This window comes from Lethenteron reissneri, chromosome 11 (assembly GCF_015708825.2).
Source record: "Lethenteron reissneri isolate LAM-NWPU_2019-01 chromosome 11, ASM1570882v1, whole genome shotgun sequence".
Lineage (NCBI taxonomy): Eukaryota > Metazoa > Chordata > Hyperoartia > Petromyzontiformes > Petromyzontidae > Lethenteron > Lethenteron reissneri.
The window spans coordinates 6318459-6332182 of NC_083789.1; the positions used below are offsets into that span (position 1 = coordinate 6318459).

At 48.4% G+C, this 13724-nt stretch overlaps 1 protein-coding gene across 1 annotated transcript; it reads left to right on the top strand.

Moving 5' to 3' along the window:
• Positions 1–1116: 1116 nt before the first annotated feature.
• GCHFR (GTP cyclohydrolase I feedback regulator) lies at positions 1117–7602 on the top strand. The gene is made up of 3 exons (XM_061549901.1): positions 1117–1419; positions 4140–4234; positions 5062–7602. The coding sequence occupies exons 1-3, from the start codon at positions 1384–1386 to the stop codon at positions 5183–5185; spliced, it is 255 nt and encodes an 84-aa protein (XP_061405885.1). The 5' UTR covers positions 1117–1383; the 3' UTR covers positions 5186–7602.
• The last annotated feature ends 6122 nt before the right edge of the window (positions 7603–13724 follow it).

A 13724-nucleotide genomic window follows, 5' to 3' on the forward strand; every position in this document is an offset into this window, starting at 1 on the left:
TCAAAGAAGCTCTCCAGCGACGTTTGTTTTTTTTTACTCATTTAGAGCTTGTGGGCTTACCAAAACTGTGAGCGAACCCTGGGGTCGGGAACCCCTGCTGTAAAGTTGTTAATGCCTTCCACTCTCCGCCACAACCGCCCTCTATTGTGCCCCAGCTAATTTAATTTTTAAGATAACCGCTCAGCTCACTGCCGTGATGTTGAGTGTGTGTACCATGGAAATGCGGGATAGGGGCCGTCCATAAATGACTTTACGCGATTTTGGACGTTTTTTGACTCCCCCCCCCACCCTCGTCACATGGCGTCAAGTCAGACCCCCCCCCCTCAATATGACGTCACAAAGCTCTGCCCCCCCCCCCAAAACCATATTTACATTTTGAAAATAAAACATGCTTCAAATCGCTTTAAACTATTGTCATTGTAGTGCGTATTTAATGTGGCGCTGCACTCTGATGTTGTAGGAGTGTTGTTATGACAATTAGTGTTGTTATAACAATTCTATATTTATTTAAAGTTGCGCATTTTGTTGTGACGTCACATTTCTCACACCCCCCCGTCACACATCGTCACAAATGTCTGACCCCCCCCCCCCTAGGTGCGTGACGTCATTTATGGACGGCCCTTTATGCGGCCGCTGTGAATCTGCCTGTGTTGGTGGGGAACGCTCGAGTGCAGCGAACCCGGCCACCCAATGCCGATTCCCAACAACTCCGTACTTCGAACCGGTTCCTGACCCTCCGTCCCCTAGGTCGACTCAGCCTTAAACGAGTACAACGGTTGGCGTTGCGTAAACCCCCATCAGCACTGGGGGAGAGAAATGCGACCGGGCATGGTTGGTTGGTTGGTGGTGGTGGGTCACAGGCGCTCTCGCTGCCAGCCACGTGGCCCCAATCGATCTGTTGAAGGCGACACGGGCGACCGGTGGTGCCACTGTTGCACCCCCGACCCCCTTTGTTACCCAACGCCTGTTGCGGTGCGGCGTTGTGCCTCGTTGGAGATTGGCGTCCATTCAACTGCGATCCCACCACCCCCTTATTCCGTGCTAAAGTCCTAGCGAAACGTGATGCAATAGTTGGGGTATTACACCACTACCACCACCACCAACCAACAACTTCAACAACATCACCACCACCAAACAACCACCATCCCCCCCACACACACTGCCCGGGGCACGCGACATCGTCAGCCACGCAGCAAAACCTCGTGGGGCGAGGCTCTTACTGCCTTCTTCTTTTGAGACATTTCGCAAACAGTGTTCGTAACACAATTCACGTTGTCTCCGCGTGTGAACCCATCCCAGGGTGACCTCGCTTGCCTTCGCGGGGCAATCATTCGAACGGTATTTGTATTCTCCCAAAGCCTTCGGGAGAAGTCGACACGGAGCATGCCGTACATCTTGATAAGCACACAGATAAGGCTGGTAAGTACTGTAATGCGAGCTCGAAAACAGTACTGTACCGCGCGCGCGTGTGTGTGTATATTAAAAAGGTCATTCATGTATGGATATACCACGCTTCTATGCCGATGAGTTAAGCCTATTTGGACTAAACGGGCTATCGATTCGCGCGAGATCGATGGCTCTGTTAAGAGGAGCATGTTAACAGCGTTGCACTCTTTAAACGATGCCCTTTTGTTTTAGTCGGTGTGCCTATAATACATATGGCACAGGGAGTGTTTTTAAATCCTTTATATTAAGTTCGCTTGCTTGCTTAGGACCGTGCAAATCTTTCGGTCGTTTTTTAACCCACTTCCTGTGATACAATCGAGCTGACATTTTCCACACAGACTCGTTGTGCGTGACAATGCATTTTCGTGAAAAAAATGTTCCAAAATTTTACACTGTTTAGGGAATTTTTAAAAAATATTTTATTACCAATTGTTTAATTCTGCCAGACAATCATCTGACCCATAGGTGGCAGCCATCTCAAGCCAGAAGACGAGAGGACTCTAGCCGCCCCGGTGCCACGCATATATAGTGAAAAACTTTGTTTTTACGGGTTTACTTTTTTTCGGAGTCTGCTTGGGACCACGCTTTGCACCACCCCGCATCACGGCCCCACGCCCTGGGTTCGATTCCCCCCAGTCGCGTGTGTATGTTGAACTTTTTTCGCACCGTACCGTGGCCAACAGTGCCAATCGGAGGTTTGCATCAAGGGGGCGTCCATAAATGACGTCACGCGCGATTTTGGACGATTTTTGACCCCCTCCCCCTCGTCACACGGCGTCACAAGAAGTCAGACCCCCCCCCTCAAATATGACGTCACAAAGCTCTGCCCCCCCCCAAAAAAAAATAAAACATGCTTCAAATCGCTTTAAACTATTGTCATTGTAGTGCGTATTTAATGTGGCGTTGCACTCTGATGTTGTAGGAGAAAACATTTATTAAAAAGTCTATTTAATTAAGTAGAACGTGTTGTCTATGTTTATTTAAAGTTGCGCATTTTTATGTGACGTCACATTTCTCAACCACCCCCCCCCTCGTCACACATCGTCACAAATGTCTGACCCCCCCCCCCCAGGTGCGTGACGTCATTTATGAACGGCCCCCAAGTGGCAATTACGTGGCATCTGTAATATGAGTATCTAAATCGGCCCTGCGCTTTGCACATAGTTCAGCGCTCAGTCTTAAATGACAGCGTTTGTGCATCGACTAAACATCGGCACTTTGGAAATACAAAGGCGGCCGGGCGAGGTGCTAAGCACGCCAACCCCTCCATTGCGGCGTGCGCCTCAAGAGGTGCTCGCCAACAGCTACGTGGGATTATTCTACGGATTGGTAATGGCACGGGGAAACCTGCATCCCGCAGTGGATAGAACATGGCTCACGATTGATCACGACAATGATAGTGATGATGATTACATGATAACCATCAGGTTGTTATATGACCTGTTACAAAGGTGAAAGCGCAGCCCTGCAAGTGTACTTTTGGCAGAAGGGCCTCCGCAATTGGGGGAACTTTAGAGACGATCTACAGAGAGTAGTTGGCCTACTCTTCCACTGCCTACCGAACGACTAACTGTGGGTGCGCTCATTTATACTGCTGGGTGGACAGAGGCGAGGGGGGTGGGGGGTTTCAGAAACGTGACCGTTGTTCCTCCTGCCGTGCAGGGAGATCGAACCGGCCATGTGGGAACCAACATTACACTTTGACATGCGGATCATGAACATGGACGCTGACAAATAGAATGGAACAATGTCTTAAAAAATGTGCAAAGAAGGTCAAGTTTCATAATGCAGTTTTTTTTGGGTCTGATCGCGTAAATGTGTAAATGTATCGTTAAACCCGCCACCACCCGACACAGCCAACTAGTAAGGTTTGCCATGTAAATAGAACGTGGCTAATTCGTCACTAGTACAGCACACCGGTTGTGTGTTTGAGAGCAAAGCCACAACATTTACAATCTTAGTACGACGTTTTGCCAGTAATTTCTACCAGCTTCATCAGGCGACAGCCAGATTTGTGGAGAAATCCTCCTGTTTCGTGCCTTAAATAGAGGGGATAGATGTGGGTGGCAACATTTGTGAGCCCTTCTTGAGGATGAGTCTCATTTGTAAGAGGGACCTGGGTCATTGAACTAACAAAAGCAAAATAAGTACAAATTTGTGCGTACATATGTTGAACTTCTTTCACACCGTACGTAACCAACCGTGCTATCCGGGGGTTGCGGGAATACAATTAAGTACGTCTGTGACACAATTAGAAATAATAAATGAAGCAAAGAAACAACTACGGCCATGCCCGAGAGCATCGAGAGACGGAATCATGCAATTATCTTGTGTTTTGCAGGCAGATGGTCTGGTGTAAATTTCGATTTAAAGCTTTCGTGACTGCAGGGATTCATCTTCTTGGTTCTTTCGGTAAAGTCACGTAGAAGGGAAGTAATAAAATAATAAAATAATAAAACATAATAAAAATAATTCTCACGACGTTTCGGCTACAACGCAAGCAGCCGTCTTCAGGTGAAGAATGAGACACTGCCAAGCTTGGCAGGTGAAGAATGAGACACTGCCAAGCTTGGCAGTGGTCTGGTGTGCTAACGTTTTACATCACGGCAGTCATTCCCCTGTGATGACCACTGTACGGCTTGGGCTGTTTGTTTTGTGTGATCACTGGCATTACCCCGGATTATTCCGCGCAGGAATCGGGGCCAACGACGGTTGGCGATGAACTCTCGGATCCTGAACTCATGGCATTCCTGGGAGCCCAGAAGGTCACGGAGCTGGGAAACAACTTGTGAGTCACCGCACACGCACGCAAATAAACAAAGACAGCAGTCCCTGGCTTAGCCTCTTCAGAATCCAGAATCTTCCTTTATCCTGCAGGAATTCGTTGAGCTAATGAAGCTCTTTGTCACAAATGTCCAGGAGGGGCAGGTCAGCGAGTTACAAAAACAAACAATACAAAAATCCATAGGAGTGCAAAGTAGGGAAAGGGTAAGCAAGTCACTAAACCAAATTAATAAATAATAATGTATCAAGTATATAGCTACAAATCGCAAAAGTACATAAATTCCTGTCGATTTTTCAACACTAAATGCAAGCTTGGAGTGCTAACCCTAACCTGCTATGGCTCGTATGGCACACAAGCCCATCTACTTTTCTCAACATCGCTAAAACTGTGCAGAGAAGTAAGCGGGCTTTGGCCAGGGCACACATCGCTGGAAAAGGTTTGGTGGCTGGTGGTCGGGTTATAATGACAGGGATGGCAGCCAAGGGAGTGGCGAGTGCATCGACAGAGGAGGAGAAGAAGCTCCTAGCATGTGGAGAGCAAATTCGGACGTCATGCCGAATCACACCTGGTACAATCCGAAAATACATCTGAGAGCTAAGGGGCGTTATTATTGTTGTTGTTGTTGTCTGACGTGTCCTGGTATGTCATATTACAGTGTGACGTGGTCTCCTGTAACTGACGTAATGTGGCGTGGTGTGGCCTTAGCATGATGTGTTGTGGCTTGATTTGGTGTGGGATGGTGTGGCGTGGTGTATCGTGATGTGATGTGGTGTGGCGTTTTGTGGTGTGGTGTGGTGTGGTATGGTGTATCGTGGTGTGCTGTGTCACAGTTCTGAGTACCGCGTGCAGACGATGCCACGCGTCGTTCTGGACAAGCTCGCGTCGCGCGGGTACGAAGTCGTCTCCATGTGTGGCGTCGGACAAACGCTCATCTGGTGTCTCTACAAACCCTGAGGGCACGCGCTTCAAGTCGGCGCCGGGCCGGCAAGCCAACCCCGGCCACGGACTGATCTACCACGATTTGTGTTTTTTTTTGAAGGGCGAAAGAAAACTGGCCCTGTTTGCCGGCATCACGGTCCAAATTTGATCAATTACTTGCAGATTTATAATTGGGAAAAAAAAACACGTAGCAAGACCACCCCTAACCAATGAATGCCCACTTACAGGCCGATTCAACCTTCCCCGTTTAGCTGCACAGGGACAGCTGCCACTCGGTTTCCCCTTGGCTAAACTGCAGCAGGGCATTGGAATGGTTGAGATGAGATGTATGTGTATATATGTTGAAACTTCTTTCGCACCGTACGTAGCCAACCGTGCTAATCGGAGGTGTGGGGGGAAGGACAACGAACGAAACACATTGAAAGTAAGTTGCTTCGATTTGCGGAGACATTTCAACAAGCGCCCTGTAAATGCAAATCCTTACAGATACATAATTAATTTGTTTCCACTGTGCTGCTGATCATGGTCATGAGTTGTGAATTTGTGCGATCTTGACTTTGGCATTCCCATTGAAAAAAAAACCCACGTCATTTTTTAAAAGTTGGTTTTCTGTCGTGTGATTTTTTTTTTTACGTTCACCACCCCCTCCAAAATTATATTCCAGTTGTGCTATCGGAATCACTTAATGAGACAAAAGACATTTAGAGTTGTAACTCTGCAGGTAAGGGTGCATCAGTGCATCACCCTGTGTCAGAGAAAACGGCCCTGGAAAGAAGACCTCACAACGACCCCCTTTAGGTCATTTCCAAGTTGGCATCTTTATCCACACTCATATATTGCACGCAAGGAGTAATCTTCCCATGGCAAACACATTCCTGCGGAGGGAGCTGGTAGGAACGTTGGGTTGCTCGGTCAATGGCCAGGGTCAACGGCGGCGTGGTGTATTCCGCAAATATGGCCGACTGTGAGGGCGGGCAAAAGCTGGCGTGAGTAGGTTAAACATTGCGTTTTATAAGGGCACCACGGGGTGACCAGCCCCTCCCCACCCAGCCCCACCCCTCCCACCCCCCACCCACCCTCCCCACCCAGCCCCTCCCCACCCTCTCCACCCAGCCCCTGCCCACCCTCCCCTCCCCACCCAGCCCCTCCCTCTCCACCCAGCCCCACCCCTCCCATTTTTGGATGCACGACAGACGGACGGACACAATAATCCCCTGTGGGCTGGTGGAACCAGGAGGGTCCTACCAGTATTAAAGCTGAAATATAGCCACGTTTCTATTGTGGGCATTGGCGAATGGCCTGAGACCTTTAAGTCACTACACTTGAGGACTCGGAGGTTGCGCGGTTTCACGAAACAGGGCAGGTTCAGCCTCGAGTTCTCTGTTGCGTTCGTGCGTGCAAGGCACAGTGCCTACTGTGCCTAGGGACTACGGAAACTGAAGGACCCACGAAAAAGATGTTGACCATGTTTTGTTTTGTTTGTGTGTATGTTCAAAAATGTAACCCAAGATATGTTATTGATAAATATATTTATATAGCCAGGATAGGCACAGTGTGTATACAAAGAGGCAGAGTCGTGTCAATTGGTTTTTTTTTCATAAGTTGAGAAATTAACAACCGGAGATGAATTTAGAGATTTTTTTTCTAATTGCAAAATTTTCAATAACAGCTTCCAATGGTGTTTTTCGCACAATCTCATTCTCAGTAGACAGTAGTACAATGAAAGACAATCGTTGTCCTATATTTAATCGGAGAGTTTTTTAAAATCAACTTTAGCGTGTGACAGCGGCGGTAGCAACACGGGGCAGCAGCAGCATCAGCAGTACCAACTGTAGAGACTTGTCACTGAAGGCCTACGAAACAGAAATGCCTCGGGCTGACAAGAACATGAACCCGGCCCCGAGTGCGTGTTAAACACTTTGCAACGTACGACCCTCATCAGCAGTCAACCGAGTAGGTTACCTCCCATGCAATGTGACATTAACACCGATAGCCACTGGTTGTGTGCGAATATAATTTTCACTACGTGTGTTGCGGTATAACTGTTCAAGCTCATACAGAGCGAAATCTGTGTGTGTGGGGGGGGGGGGGGGGGTTCTACGTAAGTGCGCAAAACAACGCATCGCTGTGCAGAAACGGTGAGAAAGCGTTGGTCGGTTGGTAGGACAGCCGTTCATTCGCAGAAGAATGTCAAGGATGACGTTGAGGCTGGACTTGAACAGGAGCAGGGAGTCGACAGCACGGACTGCTGGGGTGGGGGAGGGACATTCCAGACAATGAGGGTAGCAGAGGAGGGAGAATAAGCGAGCCTCAATTTGTGCTTCGTTTACTGCCGTGCAGGCGTCAACCCTCTCGGACGGATCATGTCGCAACAACTTTCGTGTTCTAATTTTCAAATGAAAATACATCTGAAATATTTCCGCATTAAAGACTTTAACAGTGCCCTACAAATGTCTGCATGTGTAGTCGTTATATCAGTGCACGACCACCACGTGCGCACAGTTATTCCAAACATCGATCATCATTATCAGCCCAGGATTGATCCACTGCTGGATGAAGGTCTCCCCAAGCGGTCGCTAACTCACACAAATCGATTTAGCAATCCGCCTGGCACACGAGGTGGTGATTCAATCGCTCTTTTTCTCTTGGGTCGCCATCTCTCTCTCTCTCTCTTAGGTGTTTTCGGTAAAGTCACGTAGGTAAAAAATAAAATTTTACTTTTATTAATTTTAATTTTATTTTTCACTTACGTGGCTTTACCGAAAAAACCTAAGAGTATGAATCCTTGCAGTCACGACAGCTTCAAATCTAGAATCTCTCTCTCCTCTTGTCATTCACAGCTATCCTGCCCGAGTTGTGTGGTTTCAATCTTCCTCCATCGGAGGGCGCCGCAGGCTCCCGTCGGGGATTATCCCCCTCTGATGAGCTCTCTCCATGCATTACGGTTTCCTCTCAAAGTTTTCATCGAGAAATTGGCCAAAAATTATTCTGCCAAAGCAAGACTCACCTTTAAAATAAGTCTTCAAACGCAGTTAAGGATTTTGCATATTCATACGCTCTGGATATAAAGAAAGTGCAATTCTTTGTGAGCTTTGAATCTTTCTGCCAAATATTAAACGATAAACACTTCGCGGGCAGTCAACAGTGGCTTATGGACGGACTGGTCCCCGACTTATGAATGCGGAATTTCCACAACAACTGGTGGTCAACATCGCCTGCGAGAGCTAGGGAACACTTTGTGACGTTTAAATAAAGGGCGCGTTATTTTTTTGGGGGGGATCAAATCACCCGCAGTGCGCCTCAACTCGTCAGAAACTGGCAAGCTCAGCGGGGTTGAGCCTGGATACTCTGCCGCATTGGCACCCACCACGTACCACACTGGCCGTCACGTGGCCTGGCGGGGCTACGTTAGCCGGGCGGTGGTGGCTACGCACGTGGCATGTCGCCCAAGCACCGTGGAGCCAGCAGCGAGGGTTGTTGGATCGCCGCACACTCACGCGGTGAAACTCGGCACCTCCCGCGAGACGTCGAGGAGGTGCCGTACCCCTGGCTCGCCAGGAGAAGGCGGCACAGCAAGCGGACTAATCGACACCTTTTGCCACCCGCACGGGGATCGAGTGTTGCCCCCTCGCACGTGCGGGTTTTCTCCATGTGCTCCGGTTTCCTCCCGCACGTGTCATAAACAAATCATCGTTAATTGGCCGAAAACATATTTCCTCCCGCAACCGTCTGTAACTCCCTTCCCCTTAGTCGGCCGTGCTGTCGACTCTCTCCCTGTTCCTGTTTACTTCCGAGAACGTCCTTCATCCTCTGCCTATAGAGGAGTATTGCCGATCAGTGGTGGCTGTGCATGTGGCCTATAATCATCCAGCGGTGTGGAGGTGGTGATTGTTGGTGGATCGTACAAATATTGTGAAACTCCCTTTCCGTGGGCGTAGAGGTGCTATACCCTGGCTCGCCAGGAGAAGGCAGTACAGCAAGTGGACTAATTGCCACCTGTTGCCACCTGTACGGGGATAGAGTGTTGCTCCCTCGCGCGCCGCGTGGGTTTTCTCCATGTGCTCCGGTTTCCTCCCGCACGTGTCATAAACAACTCGTCGTTAATTGGCCGAAAACAACTTAAAATAAAAAACATAATTTAGCAGCAGGACCCTTCTGAAAACGAGTCCTACGGCTCTGCTGGATGAAAAAAAAACTGATTATGTGCTTCTAATGTCGAGGGCAGTTCAGCAGCGTGTAAATCCACACCTTACAAATGTAAAAAAACACACAATCCTGGTGGAGATGGTCCTGCGAGGTTGACCTATTTATTTTTCCCCGCTCACGGATTACCACGGCCGCACAGTGCGGCCTATTTATTATACGTTGCATGATGGATTAATGTGCCCTCTTGCGAAGCGCTCTGGAGGGCCATATGCACGAGTGACGTTCGAGTGCAATCGTTTAAGCCCTCTCCGCTGTGCCTTGTAAACAATGGTTCATGCCTGCGTGAGTGCGTGAGTGGGGTTGTGCGCGCACGTGTGTGTGTGCGTCTTAGTTGAAGTGTAAACTACAGCACTGGGGAGACGAAGGCGGCCGGGCATGGTGCTGGCCTCTTCGTGTGCAGTTCCGGCCTTAATAGGTGCTCGCTAACAGAACTTGCCTCTACAGCCCTGTGCAGGTTATACGGGGAGCTTTGTCTTTGTGTGTATTTGTGTGTGTGTGGGGGGGGTTAGCGCGCTGCGCTACGACCCTTCGATTCCCGCTCACGGACAATACCAGTGACGATTATCTGAACCGGTTCTGGGCCTCCCCTAGGTCGACTCAGCCTCAAATGAGTACCTGGTGTGGTGCGTAAAAAACATCGCCACTAGGGAGACAAAGGCGGCCGGGCGTGGTGCTGGCCACCCACCCTCTCGTGTGCCGTTCTGGCCTTCATAGGTGCTCGCTTACAGCACTTGCCCCTACAGTCTGTTAAGGCTATACGGGGGATCTTTATGCTTACACACGAAACAATGGATGAGAGGATTGGGAGGCAACAGTGGACTCAGTGGAGGTGAGACCGAGAGAAGGGAAAAGCAGCAGCGGAGGAGGAGGAGGGCCGAAGAGACGGCGGTTTTGGGAGATGAAACTAAATAATGCACAGGCCACTCGTGGACATGAGCAGCTGGGCACAGGAGGAGGCGGAGCTAAGACAACGGGAGAGACCTTGGCCAAACAGCACAAAGTTCAACATCATCATCATCTTCTTGGTTCTTTCGGTAAAGTCACGTAGAAGGGAAATAATAAAATAATACAAAGAAAACATAATAAAAATAATTCTCACGACGTTTCGGCAACAACGCAAGCAGCCGTCCTCAGGTGAATAACAGGTCTGTCGGAAAGACAGCGTCTGAATGGCTTTCACAATATACACATTCACTATACACATTCACTATACACTATACACATTCACTATACACTATACTATGCATTCAGACGCTGTCTTTCCGAGAGACATGTTCTTCACCTGAGGACGGCTGCTTGCGTTGTGGCCGAAACGTCGTGAGAATTGTATTTTATTATGTTTTATTTTTATTATTTTATTATTTCCTTTCTACGTGACTTTACCGAAAGAACCAAGAAGATGAATCCCTGCAGTCACGAAAGCTTTAAATCGAAATCATCATCGTCGTCGTCGTCGGCCATGATCAATCCACTGCTCGACGACGGCCTTGTCAAGCCGCTCGCTGCCACCTTCGATGAAATAATAATCCACCTCGGGCCTGCACGCACACACCGCTGATTTCATCGCTCCATCTCCGTGTTTCTCTTCTTTGGCCGCGGCTCTGTTGTTATTCTTGACCCATCGCGACCATTTAGTTCGGTGGCTCTTAACCTTTGGGTGCGAGATGCCCTTTCTGGGGGTGCGAGGCATGGCCAGATTTGATTTAGATGGTAAATCTTCGAAACACAAATTCAGCACGGGCGCCTAAGTTTACTTCGTTTCATAAAACCTATGTATCTATTAAAATTATTCACGTTTTAATGATTGAGAACCAAAGGGGTGCAAGGCTGCTGTTAAGGTTAAGAACCGCTGATTTAGTTGAACATTACAGACTGACGACAACAACAACAACACGTGGATAGATGCAGGCAGTGTGTTTTTTTTATTGCACCCTTGTTTGGCTGGTTGGTTGGAAACATTTTGCGAGGGCATTAAACTTGTATGCGGGACGCACGGCACATAACCACCCACTGTGACATCACAGTAGTTCTGTCCCGGTGAGACAAAGGCAGCATGTTTTTTTTCTCACGTGTTTCACTCAATCCGTCTCATTATTATTTATACACAAACTGTTCTTCCCCCCCCCCCCTTTCTGGGCTCTTAAAGGGGTCAGTGGAAACGCTTTGGGGCACGCGGCTGTAGTCAGGCGTGTAATTGTTGTAAAGCGTTACAGACATTATTAATGTACACGTGCGCCTTGGACGGCCCGTGGGGTGGTCGCATTGCATTGTTAACAGTCGTGTCGCACTCACATCACTCTGTCGCCTGGGTTCGAATCCTGACTCGGGCGCCGTTCTGTGTGACGTCTGCTATGCGTTTCTCCGTTTGTTCTGCATGGTTTTTTCCCTGTTCTCCGGATTCCTCCCAAAGATAATGGCATTTGCGATGCTATTGGTGTTGGTGTTGGACAAACATCCATCTCAGGTGCAGGATTTTCCTGAAAAAACGTCTTCGGAATCAGTATGGCTTTCCTAGGTGAACCAGTAATTATTAATTTTCATTAATTATGCAGCGAGATAATGTAATCATTGCAATAATAATGATAATAATGATGGACTGGCGTTAATATGAACAAGGTAGCCTTATGGACTGGGTAGGCATGATTCTCCCAATGCTGTTAACAATAGTAAACCTTACAAATGCTAAATGAATTGAATGCATCGTGTGCTGGCTTGGTGGAAAGTTGTTCATACATTATACAATTATTCCACCAGGGTTCTGTTTAATCACCAAAAATGTCCATCAGCCAATAGGCCTTGCGAAGCAATATTTCCCAGTAGCATGTGTACAAGCAGCAAACTCAGTGCTGGCAATGTAATACTGTCATATAATAAGAATGTAAAATGTATTTATTTTATTTTATTATTACCCTTCCACGTGACTTTACCGAAAGAACCAAGAATATGAATCCCTGCAGTCACGAAAGCTTTAAATCGAAATAATAATGTTCTTTATTTACCCAGCACAGCCTCACTGAGTCTCAATTAGAAGGGGGCCATTGCCAACGGTCAAGACTAATAACCGAGTGACAGCCCAGGAATGGAACACGTCCTAGAAGAGGCAGCGAATAATCACGGAGACGGAGCGATGAAATAAATTCATGTGCAGTTTCACGGTGGATTACAATTACATTGCGGTACCGTGAGAGGTGCACGCAGATCGGCTCGAGGAAGGCCTTCATCCAGCAGTGGATCGACCCTGGCTGATAATAATAATTTTAATTATGGTGGCCGCAAATTACAAGAATGGTGGGGGGGTGGTGGGGGGGGTATTGTTGGTGAGAGTGGCTGAGTAATGGGACGTCGATTTGCGAGTTGCCACGTGGCGGCTTTGGAATCCGGGACGAGTTGGGGCCGAGAGCGCGCGCGCGAGGCGAGGAGTGACGCACGCGCACAAGCACGCACGCGCATACCTGTATAGCGTTACTGTGCACTCACGCGTGCATATATATATACATATACACATAAAGATGAAAGGACAATGATCCCCTGTATAGATTTTAAGAGACTTAAACAGGCGGACCATGGCTATAGCGCCGATGCTTTGCGAGCCGTGGTGCCGGAATCGAATCGAAGTGGACGGTTTTATAGGGCAGTGTGCTCACCACCATGCTACTGCTACCCCCCCCCCCCCCCATGGACTATTACACAAAGATCCCCCGTATAGCCTTTAACAGATTGTTGGGCAAGTGCTGTTGGCGAGCACCTATGAAGGCCAGCACGGCACACGAGGTGGGTGGTCAACACCACGCCCGGCCGCCTTTGTCTCCCCAGTAGCTGATCCCTGACAGCAGGGATTCATATTCTTGGTTCTTTCGGTAAAGCCCAGGAGCGGTTCGACTATTCGCGACTGTTATTGGTGGTGAGCAGGAATTGAACTCGGGTCACCGGCTATTGAACTCGGGTCACCGGGTTTGTAGCGCAGTTGCACGAACCACTACATTACCGCTTCCCACCAACACAAACACCTGCGCACACAAGGTACCCGCATTCACACACACCTACACAAACACTCCCACACACACGCGTCGATATACAATACACGTGTGCAATGGATCGCTTTGCATGAATAATAATATTATGGTAAGAATGAAATGCCCGTGAAGGCAAAGAAGAGCCAGGTGATGCAGTATAATGATGATGAAGTATCGTTGAGGATGATGGCGATGATGATGGTTTGAGAAGGGTTAACGATGATTATATTGATGAGCGATTCAGATGGACAATGATGGTTTGAGAGGGGATGATGATGATGATATTGATAATGATTGGAATGAGATGATGCTGAATTCTCTTCTATTCCTACGTA